This window comes from Ochlerotatus camptorhynchus, unplaced genomic scaffold (genome assembly GCF_037179485.1).
Source record: "Ochlerotatus camptorhynchus isolate MF236.1 unplaced genomic scaffold, CSIRO-AGI_Acam_v1.1 ptg000066l, whole genome shotgun sequence".
Lineage (NCBI taxonomy): Eukaryota > Metazoa > Arthropoda > Insecta > Diptera > Culicidae > Ochlerotatus > Ochlerotatus camptorhynchus.
In genome coordinates, this window is record NW_027040556.1 from 72303 (window position 1) to 89556 (window position 17254).

At 41.2% G+C, this 17254-nt stretch overlaps 2 protein-coding genes, 1 non-coding gene and 1 pseudogene across 3 annotated transcripts; 2 read left to right on the forward strand and 2 right to left on the reverse strand.

Moving 5' to 3' along the window:
- Positions 1 to 4162: 4162 nt before the first annotated feature.
- TRNAA-CGC (transfer RNA alanine (anticodon CGC)) lies at positions 4163 to 4234 on the reverse strand. Its single transcript has one exon. It is a non-coding gene; the product is annotated as a tRNA-Ala (tRNA).
- A 1509-nt stretch (positions 4235 to 5743) lies between these two features.
- On the forward strand, positions 5744 to 6880 carry LOC135697057 (uncharacterized; annotated as a pseudogene).
- A 59-nt stretch (positions 6881 to 6939) lies between these two features.
- Positions 6940 to 8137, reverse strand: LOC135697058 (uncharacterized). The gene has a single exon (XM_065216642.1). It carries the CDS (start codon positions 8135 to 8137, stop codon positions 7028 to 7030), a length of 1110 nt encoding a protein of 369 aa, XP_065072714.1. The 3' UTR covers positions 6940 to 7027.
- Positions 8138 to 11574: 3437 nt separating this feature from the next.
- LOC135697060 (uncharacterized) lies at positions 11575 to 14134 on the forward strand. The gene is made up of 3 exons (XM_065216643.1): positions 11575 to 11908; positions 11978 to 12309; positions 14063 to 14134. Exons 1-3 carry the CDS (start codon positions 11575 to 11577, stop codon positions 14132 to 14134), a joined length of 738 nt encoding a protein of 245 aa, XP_065072715.1.
- Positions 14135 to 17254: the final 3120 nt, after the last annotated feature.

The window sequence follows — 17254 nt, forward strand, 5'->3', positions numbered from 1 at the left end:
CAATCATGCAGCCATCATTTCAAACTGTACAGTGGACAATTGTTGACCTATTGTACTATGCATCTTCCCATGCAATTAATTATCCAGTACCAGCAAGAACATTTCCATTTCAATCACAGTCAGATGGCCAGCACAGCCATCGATGCAATTTCGGAAACATACCATTTAACACGCAACTAAGGGACAGCCAGGCATGTGCGTTATGAACGTAGCAATATAATAACCCAACACATGTTTTGCTGACTCAAATTGCATACCGGGATGGTCTCGCACCACAGCCCCAATAAACAGCATAAGCAAAATAAATCAAAACAAAGGCATCGATGGGCGCGCAAGGGCAAAAACCCAAATATCAATATTTGTCAGCATTATGTCCCAGGCGTCTCTTTCGTTCTCTTTTTAACCCATTAGAAGATAGGAAAATTCAATGTAAATTGTTGTAAACCGAAGGCTATAAAAGCCAATGAAATTTGTAGAATAAAACAGTCTTTTTCCAACCAGAGACTCAGCTTTCCTCAAAGCGATTTTCGACTGTAACCAGTCGTAAATGACCGCTAACTGAAGAACTCCTCCCACGGCGAATCTAAGTCCTCGCGACTGAAGATAACCGCCTGTGTCTCCATGCGCACGTGCGAGTAAGTTGTGATGAGCGCGCCAAAGTGAGTGAGTACCCAAGCAACAATTTTTGTTTTATTTAAGTTTTATAGCAGTTGATATAACCAAATTATAAAACCTTCACGGACCACCACATTGCTTTAACAATCTCCTGAGAACCGCAATACAGCCATGTCATGGCCAATTGGCCCAGTTTTAATGCAGTCATTAAAACTTGATATGCGAACTACTTTAGGAGCATGGGATTTATGTCAGTTTTATCACACTCTAGACGTGATTGTTAAAAATGAAAACATAAAACCTCCTCCAGGTCAGAAAGTTTTAACAGCCTTCTAATGACTACCATAAAACTATATTACAACCGCATAAATCGCTCCTGAAGAAGTTGATAAAACATGATACGCAAAACATTTTGACAACTTTGAAGGTTTTAAGTTGGGGTTTTTGGATGATAGTTAATATTGAGAAATATTTTATTGTGGTTTTATTCTTTCGATGTTTGATGTGAAATCATGATCCTTGTCAGTTGGTAATAATGGCTGATATTATTGTACATTGAAAATAAGACGACTTTATTATAATTTTAAACCAATCTGTATATGCTTCACAGCATGCCGTGCAATATTTATGGTGATTATTATACCAAATAGGAGCATAAATTTAGTGCGCCATATGAATACTAAAATATAGGGATATTTTTAATTTGTCTGCATTAGCACCATGCATTAAAGAGTCATTCAAAGATTATCTATTTAGTACAAAACTGTTACTACTGTTGAGCAATAACCAGTCACATATTATTTAATTATACATAAATGTATGAAAGTGTTTTATTGCCTATCAATTAAAGCGTAATTATTCATACTGTGTGAAATTTGTTCATACGGCGACATTTTTTTTCGTTATAACTTGCTACTTCTTAAAAATACCTCAATATAACATATTCTCCTAGATTGGAATTCTATAGCATAACATAAACCTAATGGTTGTATCTTAGCATTTTGTAGTCCAAATTGAGAGCGTTGAGTTATATTTAAGCTATATAACTAGCTTGCTGGTTTTATTCGGTACAGCGAATCAAAACAAAACAAAAACCATGACCACCTGTCAAAAAGTCAACATTCCAAGCGATCCTCCTATTTTCGCTTGTAATCAAGATGTTAGAAATGCTTATTGGATCCACTAAAAGCTTTTTCAATACAAGGTTTAAAGCCGTGATGCCAATACTGGCCATCTCCAAACGGATTTAGTGAAACTGTCGGCGTTGCTTTAAGAAGAGTTCGTGGATCTTTCGGAAGTGTATCGGAAAGCCGCTTGTTCAATATTTTTAAGAGCTCCTTCACCGCACTGTGCCTTATGTAGGGATCGTATAGCTGTAGTTCCTCCAGGAGTTTCATATTGTCGATCGTCTCATCTTCATCGTGTTCAGAAGCACTGAAGGGGTTATCATTTCATATATCTGAATAGATTTGTTTTTTTATAAAGACAAAAAATTTCAGAGTATTTTTTGTTGTGGCAGTATATTTCTTATCTGTGAATCTTAGGCCTCTGATAAAGATGATAGTTGTAATGAAGCTTTAATGAAGGTCTAAGACTGCTTCAAGTTTTATATCGGTCATAAAAAGTGTACCATAAAACATAATTGTATGTTTTGTTTTGGTTTTATTCTTCAGTTATAAGTAGTGATGCAGAACCACCTTACAGCTACCGTTAAAACTATGAAGTCTGAGTTTTAATTTAGTAGTCATAAAACAGTTTTATAGACGACTTGACGGCCTGATTTTATGACAAGCACACAAAACCGTAATACAACCACAGGCTGGAAGGGATGCTATGATAAAACAATGATAAAATAAGAATAAATCTTCCAAGCATTTAGATTGTTACTTGGGTAGTGTTGTTCACCGCAATGTTTCCTTAAGGAAGAAGGAACATTGCACACTATGATTATCTTAAATATATGAAAGTAAATATGGATGGGTGTTTTTGCATCACATATAATGATAGAAGAGCAATAGTTTACATTTGTTACGTAGGACCTTTTTAAAAGTGACGTGAGATTTATTATATAAGACCACGTCACCATTGCTTACAACCCCATATGGCTGTCCCTTGTAGTTTTTTTTTTAACGGATTTGGAAGGAACATTTTGTTTACAACTTATATTCGATACAGTCCTTATCATGTGAGGTGATACATAGATGAATTCTCAGCAGATGATGGATTTTGACCCTAGTCAAAATATGACCACTTCCCCGGTGGTACCCGGAGCATGTCCGGACGTGCTCAGTGTTGTCCTGTTCACTGAGGTACCGCATGATGGATATTGGCCTTAGTCAGAAACTAGCCACTTATCCGGGGTACCCGGAACATGTCCGGATGTGGTCAGTGTGATCCTGGGCTTTTCCAATGGGTTTTGAATTCTCATGCCATTTGATGTGTCACATAATGGATTTCAGGAACGATTTAGTCTCATGGCCGTTACAAACCGGATTTTGTTCTGGCCATTTCTCTGAATCCGGACGACCGGCGAAAAAACTACGCAATAGCGTTCTATTAACAAATCGGATTTCGGCGCTGGTTACTCATGAAATAACCATGAGTAACCACCATGACAGATCTGTTAAACAGAAAACCGTGATTTTCATCATCTCGTACGTAGAACACACCTCACCCCCGCCTGTGGTCTGGGTCAACCCGCAAATAGATCTTTCTTCTTTATATTTCCGAAACGAGCTCTGTAGGCCCATCATCATAAAAGATCCTACTCTTTTCGTTTTCCCTTTCCACTTTTTTTTTTTTTCGTGTGGTCAACCCCCCACAGTTGCCTTCCATGCGTCCGTCATCCTCGCTGTCGACCAACCAGGTAAGTAGGTATTTAGCAAATGATGCGGGTTCTCCTTGAAGTTGGCGCAGCAAAGTCCGGAGAAGGAAGAAGCCAGTCAGCCAGCCAGATCAAATTAGAGCTAAAAATACAATTAAAACCTAATTAAACCTTTTAAGTGCATCGTTTGCGCAGGCCAATATAATCAGCTTCGCATGACAGAGCCGTCCAACGGAACGCAGAGCGAGGTGACACGAATGACGCGATGCGACGGTCGGTGGTGGCATTCATTGGATGGCCATTCGGTCAAAGAGTCCATAATACCATTTCGTGCTTGTATAATGATGAGGGCCATTGCCAAACGGCTGGCACGCTGCTGTTGCTGCCGAGCATCCGGGATGGCAAGTTCCGAGAGGGGGTAGGGGGGTCTCCTCGATTTTATAATGAATAAATGATGATTGAAATATCGGGGTCATTAAAATTCCTCGAGATATGGGCCTTAATATTTATTCGCCTCATGTTGATTTTATTTTCTCGACTCGTTAAGCTTCTCCAACCAGGGTCGGTTTGGAAATTGGAAGTGTTGTTTATAAGACGATTGACGTAAAACAGACACAATCGAATGAATCATAATAATAATTGCTGACTGATTTAAATTAATGCTTCTTCGTCGTACATCTTGTATAACGATTAATAATACAGATATCAAAAAAGAATATCGAGTGGAGATGCCGGGGATTGAACCCGGGACTTCTCACATGCGAAGCGAGCGCTCTACCACTGAGCTACATCCCCGATGAAGAGAGGGGTGCTCAGATGGGTACAAAAATTCAGCTACTACACATTGAAACAGCGGAAAGGTAGAGAAACACGATCAGCTGACAAACCGGTTCCCGGCCCGTTACGTCCGGGCCGGGCGGTCTCTTCCATTCATTCATTCATTCGTATGCATACTCGCACAGAAAGTATAGCCAACTAGAGAGAGAGAGAAGCCACAGCGCATGCGCTTCCATAGACGGTAGGTACTCTTTTAACCGAAGCAACGAAGCGACGTACATCCCGGGGTCTAAATATAGATTTAAATGGCCACTTTGCTCGGGGTGTGTGTGTGTGTGTCTTGTGTCTGATCGCTAGCCGAAGGCAGAGTGCGACGCGAATGACGTAGGTAGTAGGTAGGCTCGTTCTCTCGAGCGCGGAAATTTAATACCGCAGCACGTGGTTTACGAGTGAGGTGTTCGTCGGTATTGGCAGCGGGCGAGGAAAAATGGGTAGCAAACAGCATAAAAGAGATGGTGAAAAATTATGCTTCCTATGGGGCGGTAAATCACGCTACTTGGCTGGCTGCTGCTGATGTTGTTTTATTGAAAATGATGCCGAAGCGGGGGGAGATTCGATTTCGTTGGAGTTTGATGGAATTTGCGCGAGTGCCTGAAGCAGGGTTGTTGATTATTCTTCCCAGCATTTATTATCCTATTTAACGTGCTATTAACGTTCGGAATAAATGAGTTCTGAAATTGCAAAGTCAATTGCAGTTTCCTCGCTAAGTTCAATTGCTCAAGTGCTTGAGGTTGAAAATCTCTTCAATAAAATTTTGATCTAATGCACTAACAATACTATTTCCGGAGTGATTTGGGGCTTGGGGCGTAATTGCTTTTGTCATCAAACACGTCAATCACCAATTTATCGCGAACAACAGCTCAATCTCGTAAACAAGCTATACCAAAGGATAAGGAATCATTCCTCTACCTCAGTGGCTCACAACCTTTTCAGCTCCACTACCCCTTTTGTGAGCAATTTGGTGATCCGCGGCCCCCTGGAAAGTACCTTGTAAAAATTACACTGAGATGAATAAAAACCAATCATTTGATCTGTTTGCTATTCGTTTTATTTCAAAACACTATGTTAAAAATAGCCAACAACTCGTTCAGTGGGATTGTTGTACATCTCAAATCTTGTTACGATGCTGCGTTTGTGATCGAGCCAATCTCTTCGTCAACGTTCAATCTGGTTCTTGTCATGGTTCTAATGTGGAGAAGAGTTGAAAATCTGCTCTCGTACGTGCGGATGAAGATGCAAATGGCTCAAGGATCTTCAATGTCAGCTAGGAGACTTTGGAATACTACATGGCACTCCAGAACCACACAGTGGTTGAAAAGTCCATTTTGACGCTCTTAATTATTGTGATTCTTAAGAAAAATCCACATAATGCCCAACAACTTATGCGCCGATCAGTTGCGCGCCGGGTTGTGTGCCAGCTATCTTGATGAATATGTAAACAAACAAACGTCAAAAAAAAAATCCGTATCGAACAGCAAATTTTCCGAGTTTGTTCTATTCATAACAGTTTCCAAATCCATACTTTCCATAACATTGACAAAATGTATCGAATTAAAGAAGAGGTACTTGGCCGACATGCATCAACCAATACGAAGTATCACGTGCTGTACGGGTTCTATTTCCTGGGCTTGTCCAAATCGCAATTGGCAAAAATGTACGGGAAGCATCACACTACAATTAGCAGCTGGATAAAACGTTATCGCGAAAGTGGATTGGTGGCTCGCAAAGAGAGAAGAAAAGTGTCCTTGCAGTTTGGAGCAGAGAAACGACGGTGGTTAATCGAACAGTTAAAAAAAAATCCGACATTATTCTTAGATGAGGCCAGGGATAGTTTTGAGAAAACTTTCAACTGCTCCATCAGTACGTCCTCTGTTTCCAGAATACTACACGAGCAAGGATATACGTGTAAAGTTCTAGAGCGTCGGGCGATCCAGGTTCAAGAATCTCAGATTTGTCATTTCGTCAATGAGCTGGCTGCAATAAACTGGGACCTACATCACCTTATCTTTTTGGACGAAGTATCGATCGACAACAGAGGTATGTTGCGGAATCGAGGCTACGCCAAGGTCGGCGAAAAATTGATTTACAGGGGTGAATTCAACCGCAAAGCCAGAGTATCCTTACTCTGCTTCTTGGGCCAGACAGGAATGAAGAACACGTACTTGACGGAAGGAACTTTCACGAGGGCAAAGTTCTTTGAATGTTGTCGTAGCTTTGCCAACAGTGGAGAAGTTTATCGACACCCTGGAGTTAATTCGGTCTGGATCTTGGATGGGGCTAGAATTCACTGCCATTGACGAATAGTTGAGTACCTCCGGTCATTGGGAATCCATGTTATCTTTTTGCCTCCGTATACACCGTTTTTCAATCCAATCGAGTATATTTTTGGATACTGCAAGAAAACTACAACGTGTCTACGTAGAAAATAGCTCTTCGGATCTCACAACAACCATTTCTGCGACGTTAAATACATTCACGAACTTTAACTGCACTCGTGTATTCCGCAAATGCGGATATCTGCCAGGTGGGAAATTCAATCCGGCAAACGGACTAAGTCAAAATATCGAATCATTCGGATTTGAGAATGTACGTTATAAGGATTAATAAACAATAAATCAAATAATCAAATGTTGTTCACCTTTTTTTTATTTCATAAACTCAAAACAAAGAGATGTTCAATAAGCAACAGCTTCAATCAGTTGGTCGTCCCGAATGCGTATGGAATCGTTCGGAATCAGGATCAGCAAATCGTTATTGATGGTCGACATCCAAGCAGTCGGTCACTTCCTCGGCGAGTTTCTGCCCAAAGCTATCTTCAGATACAGCAATACTGCCAGACACATCTGCTAGCAATGAAGTGTTAGTTGCCTGCATCGTTTGCAATGCGGTCAAGCGCAATTGCATCGCCTTAGCATATGTCATAAGCTGGTCCAAATCTGCTTGCAGGCCATCCAACAATTGTTTATACCCTGAATTAACATTTTGGGCAATGCATACATCCTGACGAGTGTGATTCAGCACGTTTTGAGAGCATGAGGGAACCGTCTGGAACAAATGTATCAGATGTTGGGGAGGTCCTCGCAACTTCAATTCCTCTCGTTCAAGCGCGTCTTTGGTCAGTAAGTACGAAGCCCATACAGACCAGTTGATGTCCGATGAAATGTAGGATAGCTTGTAGAGTTCCTTCAACTCAGTGGACAAATTACTGTTTGCCTGGTTGGATGCTGCTCCTGCTCGGTCACGCTCCTCCGGTTTTATCAGCTGCACTCGCAGTGTTTCGTACATAGCGGCTGAGGTCACCGACTCCGAATAAATGTGCACAAACACGTTAATATCTCTGTTCAGAAATTTCTGCATTTTGTCTGGCTTTTCTAGCAACTGTAATGGTTTAAACGTGCGTTTCGAGGCTTTATCTTGGAAGGAGATGAACTTATTCATATCGCCGACTTCTGGGTTCAAATCATCATTCCAGTGCACGGTAAATTGATCAGCATCTCCACCAGCGAGTGATTCAAACACGGCCTCTCTGCGAATGAACTTTTCACAGTAATTCCACACAGTTTGCATTACCTCCTCAGCTGATTCACAGTTCACTTGCACTTTTCCCACAGAAGGACCTTTTTTGTGGCCCTTGAAGTTTCTGATGAATACAGTTGCTGGGAATCGAAATATTTGTTTTGGCTCCGCTTGTTCACTTTCACTTCCAGGGCTTCCGGGCGAAGCAGAATCCAGTGTATCCTGGAACGATCGTTTTGCCTGCTGCACATTTGATGGTCCTGCTTCTGCTTCTTCCTCCAGAAATTCTACCTCGTAGTCAACCTCCCGTCCCTCCAGTCCTACAAAAGTTGGAGACATATGCATGATGGCACATCTGAAAAAGAAACACTTATTATGAAATGCATTTCATTTGAATTGATACGAAAAATATTTTACCTGCGATTCAAAGCCGACGTCGAACGGGCACAGCAGAAATCAAATGAAACCGCTAGGAAAAATGAGTTGACAGTTTGTTTTGTTTTGTTTGGTGAAGGGTAACTGATGGGTTGTTGACTATGTACGATTGCAAGTAATTTTTTTTATTTGTTGATTTGCAACTGTTTTATGTGAAATTATGATTCACTGGCCCGAAATACATATAGGTAATAACGAGTTGAAGCTTTAAGAAGGGTAACGTCAATATTTAAAGACAATTTTTGAAGCAATATAAGATTTCGTTCGAGTCAACTATCAGTCACATACCCTTGCGCACAAAAGAGTGACAGCTGAGCAAATCAAGCTTTTGCTAGAATTTCTCGGGAACCACATTAATAGCACCATGGAGAGCGGATTTAGAGTATGGACGTCTTCAGCAAAGTTGATGAGTATGACATGCTTCATATTTTGAAGGCATGGGTTTTGTGATTAATCTCCCTAAAAGTGAAATGAAAAATTTATTTTTTCACAATGTCGAGATAAATGATTGACGTCTTCAGCGTTGTTTGAGGACGGACCCCCAAAAACACGTTTTTCACCAAAACACATATTTTCTTTAATCATTGTTCTCAACAAAGTTGATTGGTATACTAAAATACACATCTTTTTAGAACATACTATACCTGCATCATTTTAATAGGATGAGATATTGATAAATTTATTTTATTTTCCTCATATTTTGGACTTGCGCAAGAAGGTACAGATGAAGTCAAATGCTAAAACTACATCAAAAGAGCTTTCAAATGGTGGTAAACTTGTCCGTCCACGACCGTCTGCTGGAGAGTTATGATCAAAACAAACACCCGTTGATAGGCTTTATAGTAGTCATGTCAACAACAAGGGGATACTTTGTTTTATACCGCGTAATACATTCGTTTCCATAGTAACCGGCTCAATAAACAAATTTCCCATTTCTCAGAGCTTGTCAAATTCAAGAATGGCACATTTTCTTTTCAAAAGTTGCCCAGCAGGCAAAATTGAAGCATCAAGAACGAAAAAAAAAACTGTCAAATTCAGTTAAACTTGTGAGTCGATAAGTGTTTTTCCAAAGTGCTCATCACTGTTTTTCATCAAGCGTGAAGCAATTCTAGATAAACATTTCAAAAGGTCCTATCTGCATTCATCGATTCTCTTCATCGACTTTCTCTTTCGTTAATAACTCAGCTGCAAAACCTTTCGCTTTTGTATTTGACGTTTTGGATGCTAGATAAGAATCTCCTTTATCAAACTATGTTGTAAAATTAGCGCGAAATCTGTTTGCATAGCAGTGGTTATCAAAATAGAAAGTCGATGAAGATAATCGATCAAAGCTGATAGGACCATTTGAAATGTTCATTAATAAGTGTGAAAGTATATGAAAGCATGTAAGATAGAAGAACTGCGGAAACCAAGCGAAGGAGAGAGAGACTAATTCTGCCAAAGAAACCGGACAGCAGCGGAAGCTACGAGAGCAGGGCTTTGAATTAAAATGGCACTATCTGGAAAGGCTTAATTTCTTTTAATTTTTTCAATTCATCGTTAGATCACAACAAGTGCCAATGATCTTTTTTTTTTCTTGATTCAATTTAAGTTGAAATTGATAAGCGTGATCTCTTGTCACTCTGGACAAAAACGAGTGGAGGCCGATCATCAAAATTCAACTGCGTTTAGAAGAAGGCACTCCAGTGTTATGCCATAAATGTGAATATTATGCCGGTTGTTCCTTTCGAAGAATGTTGTGAAACAACGTAGAGGAAGAAAACTATAGAGGTTCGGAATAGCTACCATCTTAATGAGCTAGCATTTGCGACACAAATGAAGATGAGAGAATCAGGTAAGAAAGAGGTGACGAATATCCTGAAAAACGTTTCTCACGCAAGTCCTGCAGATGAAAATAAGTTGGTTCATTCTTTGAAGAAGTCCTTGAGCAACCCTATACCCGAATACACAGACCTGCAAGCTTTGGCTTTGTTAATCAACACCAACCTATCGAACCTGGTATTACTTGCCAGCTAGTATTCATAAAGTATTGATACATGGATCAGCCGTGATTGAACATTTCCTTGTTCTAATCGGTCAGCTTTCTGAGGAAGCACAGGAGGGAAGGAACAAGGATTGGAAGAGGTACCTGTATTTAACCAAAATAACAACGAATAAATTAATAAAACTTTTATTTAACAGATACCAAGAGTTCAATACCGCAAGCAATCAAGATCGCTTACAAATCGTGATCTATTGAACTGGCTCCTAGTATTATTAGATCCATTGACTACCAGCATTCGTGGATGGCCTAAAAAGCACGAGAAGCCATTGTCGAGCGATGCTAAACAGCTGCTAGCAGAAGAAGCTGAAGGAAACGATAATGATTATATTAATGGTTATGATTATTATAATAATGATGATAATTGAATACAATACAAAATATTGACAACAAAAATGCAAAACCAATCGAACAAAAAGAATTTTATCAAGAAAAATATGTGGATATATTGAAGTTGATTATCTTTTTTATATTGGTTAATCATAAAACAGAGTAAAGATTTAGACACTTGTTTTGATCACAACTCCCCAGCATACGGTTGTGGACGGACAAATTTACCACCATATGAAAGCTCTTTTAATGTAGTTTTAGATGCATTTGTTTTCATCTGCACTTTCTTGCACCTAAAATACGAAAGGCCAAAATATGAGGAAAATAGAAGAAAATTTATCAATAGGGTAGATGAACCAGTTATAGCTATAGTACCAATTATGGCTATAGTGAAGACATTTTATAAATTATCTGGAAAAAACTTCACATGATCATTCGATTAATGCTTACCAGTGTATTTTCAGACATGCCTGTACACTTTAATTATATAAAAATATATGTTCAGGACATTACAACCCGATATAAACGAGTTTGAAAATATGCATGCTTGCAAAAGTAATTTTTGTTATCCGATGGCTACGATACATGCAAATGAAATATTGATTTTTTTTCTAAAACAATAAGCCTTTTTTAACATTTTACTAGCGTAGACTTTTCATGCACGTGCTCGTTGTTCATGTTAGCAAGTAAAACATTTGAAATATGTCGAAAAAAATATAATTTTCGAGTATCACCATAGTAGGTACATTTTTCATTTGGTGTACCCATGATCGCTACAAGCGAAAGTACCTACTGCGATCTGTCACTTTTGGCCATAGCTCCATATTTACATGAGCGTTGTACTTGGAAAAGCAAGTGTTTAGTTGATTTCTCAGTGATTTCTCCTTTTTGCTCAGGATTTCTCATCTCAGGTATGAATAAACATTGATTTTACACACTAATAAGCATAATTATAGACAATTGTACTTCATGTAGAATGGCGAAAAGATCAGCATGTAAACAATACTCCGAAGTGGCTATCACATCATGCATCCGAAGCATAAAAGCTGGAAAATCAGTTTATGCCGGATGCAAAGAGTTCGGGATACCCTTCTCCACCATTCGATACAGACTAAGTGGCCAATGGCAACAAAAATTCAAGCCTGGACCACACTCGGTGCTATCAACAGAGGAAGAAAATAAAGTTGTCACATGGCTTTGTGGGATGCAGGACCGCGGATTTCCTGTTACACGTGAAGCGCTGATCTTCAAAATAGCAGAGTTTCTGTCAGCGAACTCACGGGAGAACCCATTCAAGAATAATCGACCAGGTATATTTTTATCTTTTTATTAGAAATTAGACCAATGAATACCAAAATAGGAAAATTTAATTGCTCTAGGACGAAAATGGTTTAAGGCTTTTTTGCGACGTAATCCAGGATTTTCTCTCCGAACACCGGAACAAGTATCAACCGCAAGTGGGCGAGTCACCGAAAATGATATTCGGGGTTGGTTTGAGACAGTGGACAACTGGTTGATGAAGAATGAATTGCGTGAAGTACTGGAGGATCCGACACGAGTGTTCAATGGGGATGAAACATCGTTTTACCTTCACCCCAGTACAAAGGAGGTTATTGCGCGGACAGGATCCCGCAATGTTTATGAAATTGAACAGGCAGCTGGAAAGCAAAATGTCACTGTGATGTTTACCTTCGGAGCATCTGGAGTTGTCGTAAGTCCTCACGTCATTATTCCGGGAAACCGTATCCGAAAAGAAGTGGCACAAGGTTTTCCATCTGATTGGGGCCTGGGTCAGAGTGAACGTGGATGGATGGACACGCACAACTTCCGTGAATACATCCTAAAAAATTTCCATCCATTCCTCGTGAGACAAGGTGTAAAGTTCCCAATAATTTACTTCGTCGATGGTCATTCTTCACACAAAACGGTGGAAGTAGCGGATATATGCCAGTCTTTAGGAATCGTGCTTATTTCTCTGTATCCAAACACGACGCATATTACGCAACTAGCTGATGTTGCCGTTTTTAAACCGCTGAAAAGTGAATGGAGAAAAGTGGTTGAAGAATGGAGATTAAAACATCAGGGTGAGTCACTTACATTGCGGCACTTCGGAGGGGTTCTGAACACAACGGTCGAAAGGGCAATCAAAAGCACTACAATTCAGAATGGCTTTCGAGCATGTGGTCTGCAGCCCTTTGATGCAAATTCAGTTGACTATACCAAGTGCATAGCGAAAACCCCGTCTTTGCCCAATGGATTGTTATCGAGTTCTCTTCAAGAACCTGTTTTACCACAAGCAACAAACGAACCGCTCCTCTCGCCGCTCCTATCAGAACACCTATCGAATCAAATGGGAAGTCCACAACCGTTGCCGATTTTGACTGAAGCTATGAATCAATTTGCATTATCTTCTGACTATGTGCGCATCCACATTGATAAAGTTATTGAAGCTTATAACTTGATTGGTAGCGAAACAATGGGAACAATTGAAGGCGATGTTAATAGACTCACACGAGAAGAACGCGTTATTCGTTTTTTCTATCGAGAATTTGTTCGGCCTTACGTTAAATTCGAGGACTTATCCACTTTGCAAGAAAATCGAAACTCGTCTTCGATGCAGCTTGATCTTGATGGGACACAGCATATCGAGTTACTTCAAGATCCTAGTTTTTCACCTTCAATACCTGCAGATACTGGTTCTAACGAATGTCAGATTATAAACATTGATAATTTGGACCCCTGCTATGAACGCTATGATGGATCTATTTTGATTGAGTTAAGTGCTGTACCGGCTGAACCCAATGAAGAAGACATGCATATACCAGAGTTTACAATGGACTGCACAATGCAATCCGTGGAAAATGCGACTGTTGAGCATACATCGGATGGCATCAATGATAGTGAGTACAAGTTTTTGAAAAATGCAAAATTTATTATGACTAACATTATTTCTATCACTAGATGTTATTCCCGATAATGATATGAACGATTCAACTGTATCTGTTTCAGTAACACCACAAGCTGATACTTTTCTGCAAGAGATCATTTTCAGAGGTAAAAGTGACTCCCAGTAGAAGAGCATTATGTATGTTTTTCGTTTATAATTATTTTATTCTTTAGATGCAACAGAAAACTCTATAGAATCGGGTAATCTTCTAGGCTGTACCGCTCCTGAGCGTAGGCTATCCGATATACTAAGACTTCCACCCACACCTCGTCGAAATGCAAAACATCGGAATTACTCAATACAGTACACCCCCGTTCTCACAGCTGGGGAACGTCTAAGAAAAAAAAAAAAGAAGCAGATAAAAAGGAGATTGAACAGACAAAGAAAAGGAATGCACTTGATCGAAAAGACGCAAAGATGAGTGTTCGAGCTACAATGTGACAGCTCGAATGTTTTATGGGAAGTGAAAGCGACCGAACCCCCGACTACTGCGATTTGTCTCCACACGCAATAACAGCGGTACTACCAACCTTTTCGTACCAATCGAATGTGTGGAGAGTGGAAGAAAGGGAAGGAGGACGACGAGTGAAGAGCAGCAGCAGCCAGCCGGAATTCGATCGCCCGCCATTCGAGTTTCAAACGCCGACGTGAAAGGTGCATTAAGGCACAGCTAATTAAATTAATCAAATATATGTAGTAAATAGAAACTTGAGTGTGTTGTCATATTCGATCCGAAAGATTCCGTTGTGTTACAGTCCACTGATCCAACATAAATTTGGTCCATCGAACCGGACAATTAAGTGGATTAAGAGAAGTGCGAATTCTGCCGGATCGGATATAAGAACGTTGTAAAAAAAAAGAAGTGCAAGATGATCAGCGGTCGCCATACTCGTTAAACAAAATACGTGTGCTGAGCCGCCATCTTGAAGACTAGGCACAAGGACGTAGTGAATTCGCCATCTTGTGAAAGTTGGCAAGCAAGACTATTATGCCGTGGCCATTAGTGGAAGTTGAATAAGAAGAGTGGTCACGATGAAGAATAGTGCGCACAAGTAAACCAGCGTGCTGATGAAAATAAGTGTTAAGTGCTTAGATGATAGCAAACTTGGTTGCTTTCATTCTAAACTGAAGGCTTGAAGTGATCATGTGTCCCCAGTGACATGTCGGAAGTTAAGGTTGATCCAAAAGATCTTTCAAGTACGTCTGGAATCACTGCACTTGGGCAGGTGAATCTGGATACCACAACCCCGAAGAGCAAAAGCAAAAAGAAGAAGCAGAATCTGCAAGAAAAATTGAAGAACATGGAGCAGGTCAATCTACTCGTCCACCGTCGAGGCCTTGCAAAAGGTAAGGTAACCAAAGTTTTGAATGCCATTAATCCACCAAATGATGAGCCTCCTGCACTGTCAGAGGCCCGAGTTAAAGTCCATCAGCGCAAGGTGGAATCTGCGTACCAGGAGTATAACGATCTCCATGACAAAGTCCTTGCACTGCTTAACGAAGATGGACGGCTCGCTCAGGATGAGCACTATGCTGCATTCGAAGAGCTGTACGATCAAGTGTCGTTGATCCTTGAAGAGCGACAAAATGACCTTCACAGAAACGCTAGAGAACCGAATGTTGGAGCACATCCCCAAGCTCCAATGATTGTGCAACAACCTCTTAGAATGCCCATACCTACGTTCGACGGACGATACGAAACATGGCCCAAGTTCAAGGCCATGTTTAAAGACTTGGTTGACAATGCACCGGATTCCCCAGCAGTGAAGCTCTATCACCTGGACAAAGCGCTGGTGGGATCAGCAGCTGGATTGATAGACGCCAAAACCATTAATGAAGGTAATTACGCCCACGCTTGGGTGATACTAGAGGAAAGGTACGAAAACAAGCGACACACGATCGGCAAGCACATTGATGGCCTTTTATCCTTGAAAAAGATGACTAAAGAGAGCCATACCGAGTTGCGTAATTTGGTGGACGAGTGCACAAGGCACGTCGAAAGCTTGAAATTCCTCGAGCAGGAATTCCTCGGTGTATCGGATCTGTTCCTGGTACATCTGCTAACTGCAGTATTGGACAAGGATACGCGTAGACGCTGGGAGTCAACCATAAAGCATGGTGAACTGCCCACCTACGAAGGAATGGTGAAGTACCTCAAGGAGGAGTGCTTCGTCATGGAACGGTGCGAGTCTACGAGCCACAAGCAAACTCAGGCCAAACCAGCACCATCACCCAAGTCGTTTACCCAGAAGGTTAATGCGGCCGTTACCTCTGGGTATGAAACTAAGTGTGATTTCTGTGGCAAGGGTCATCCAAATTTCGCTTGCCCAGATCTCAAAGCAATCACCGTTCAAGAAAGACTGGCCAAGGTTCGAGAGCGCAATAAGTGCTTCAACTGCCTTCGGCGAGGGCATCGTGGAAAGGATTGTACATCCGAAAAAACGTGCAACAAATGCAAAAGGCGTCACCATAGTCTTCTCCATGCCGAGGATGGAGTGAAGGCAAATACGGATAGCAAGAACACTACCAGCAGACCGGAAGAACAGAAGCCAGAAGAGCAAGCAACTGATCAAGCTCAGCTGACGAGTGCCACCTGTTCCTGTGAAGGAGTTTCAATGCAGCAAGTTCTACTACTCACAGCAGTTGTAAACGTTATGGATCAAAACAACAAGTCCCACTCATGCCGTGTTTTATTGGATTCCGGGTCACAAGCGAATTTGGTAGCACGATCCACAGCCGAAATGCTTGGATTGACGCAAAGTCCGACGTCGGTTATCGTGGCTGGAGTAAATAGCACCAGCAGCAAAGTTTCCAACAGTACCGTCGTCCAAATCCGGTCCAAGTACTCCAAATTTAGAGCAAACGTCCAGTGTTTGATTGCGGACAGAGTTACGTCAGACCTTCCTACGTCCATGGTAGATGTTAAGAATTGGGAGTTGCCTGTAGGAGTGCAGCTCGCTGATCCTAAGTTTTATGAGCCTGGGAGGATTGACATTCTGTTGGGTAACCAGTGGTTTTTGAGATTGCTCCTACCGGGAGAGTATTCAGATGCTGATGACCTACCGGCATTACGTGAAACTCAACTTGGTTGGGTTGTTGGAGGTGTGTGTGGTAGAGTGGTGAATGCGAACTTCACTCATTCGCACGCGGTAACATTGGAAGAGTTAAGTGAATCGATCCAACGCTTCTGGGAGTTCGAAGGCGTACCGGAAGACCTGAAGAAAACTAGTGAAGAAGAAGAATGCGAGGCGCACTTCATGGCAACCCATTGGCGTGATGCGTCTGGCAGGTACGTGGTTCAAGTTCCCCTTCGGGATTGTGTGGATAAACTTGATGACGGTCGAGCTCTTGCGTTGCGAAGATTTCATGCTCTGGAAAGAAAACTCGATCAGCAATCAGATGTCAAGCAACAATATGTGGATTTCATGGAAGAATATCAAAGGCTGGGACATTGCAGAGAAGTCAATGAAGCCGACGATTCGCCTGGTATGTTGAAGTGTTACCTACCCCACCACGCCGTTCTTCGACCATCGAATACTACAACTAAGTGTCGTGTGGTGTTCGATGCTTCGGCCAAATCGTCCGGCCTCTCGCTGAATGAAGTTCAGAAGGTAGGTTACAACGCACAAAATGACTTGAATTCCATCGCTATGCGCTTTCGCATACCACGATATGCTCTTACGGCAGATGTGCAAAAAATGTTTCGTCA

What these genes read in the sequence shown, in the direction of transcription:
- LOC135697060 (XM_065216643.1), top strand. Translation starts at nt 11,575, where the DNA reads ATGGCGAAAAGATCAGCATGTAAACAATACTCCGAAGTGGCTATCACA. An exon ending in ATTCAAGAATAATCGACCAG is followed by an intron (nt 11,909 to 11,977) that starts GTATATTTTTAT and finishes TAATTGCTCTAG; the next exon opens with GACGAAAATGGTTTAAGGCT. An exon ending in TCGGAGCATCTGGAGTTGTC is followed by an intron (nt 12,310 to 14,062) that starts GTAAGTCCTCAC and finishes ACGCAATAACAG; the next exon opens with CGGTACTACCAACCTTTTCG.
- LOC135697058 (XM_065216642.1), bottom strand. Translation starts at nt 8,137, where the DNA reads ATGCATATGTCTCCAACTTTTGTAGGACTGGAGGGACGGGAGGTTGAC.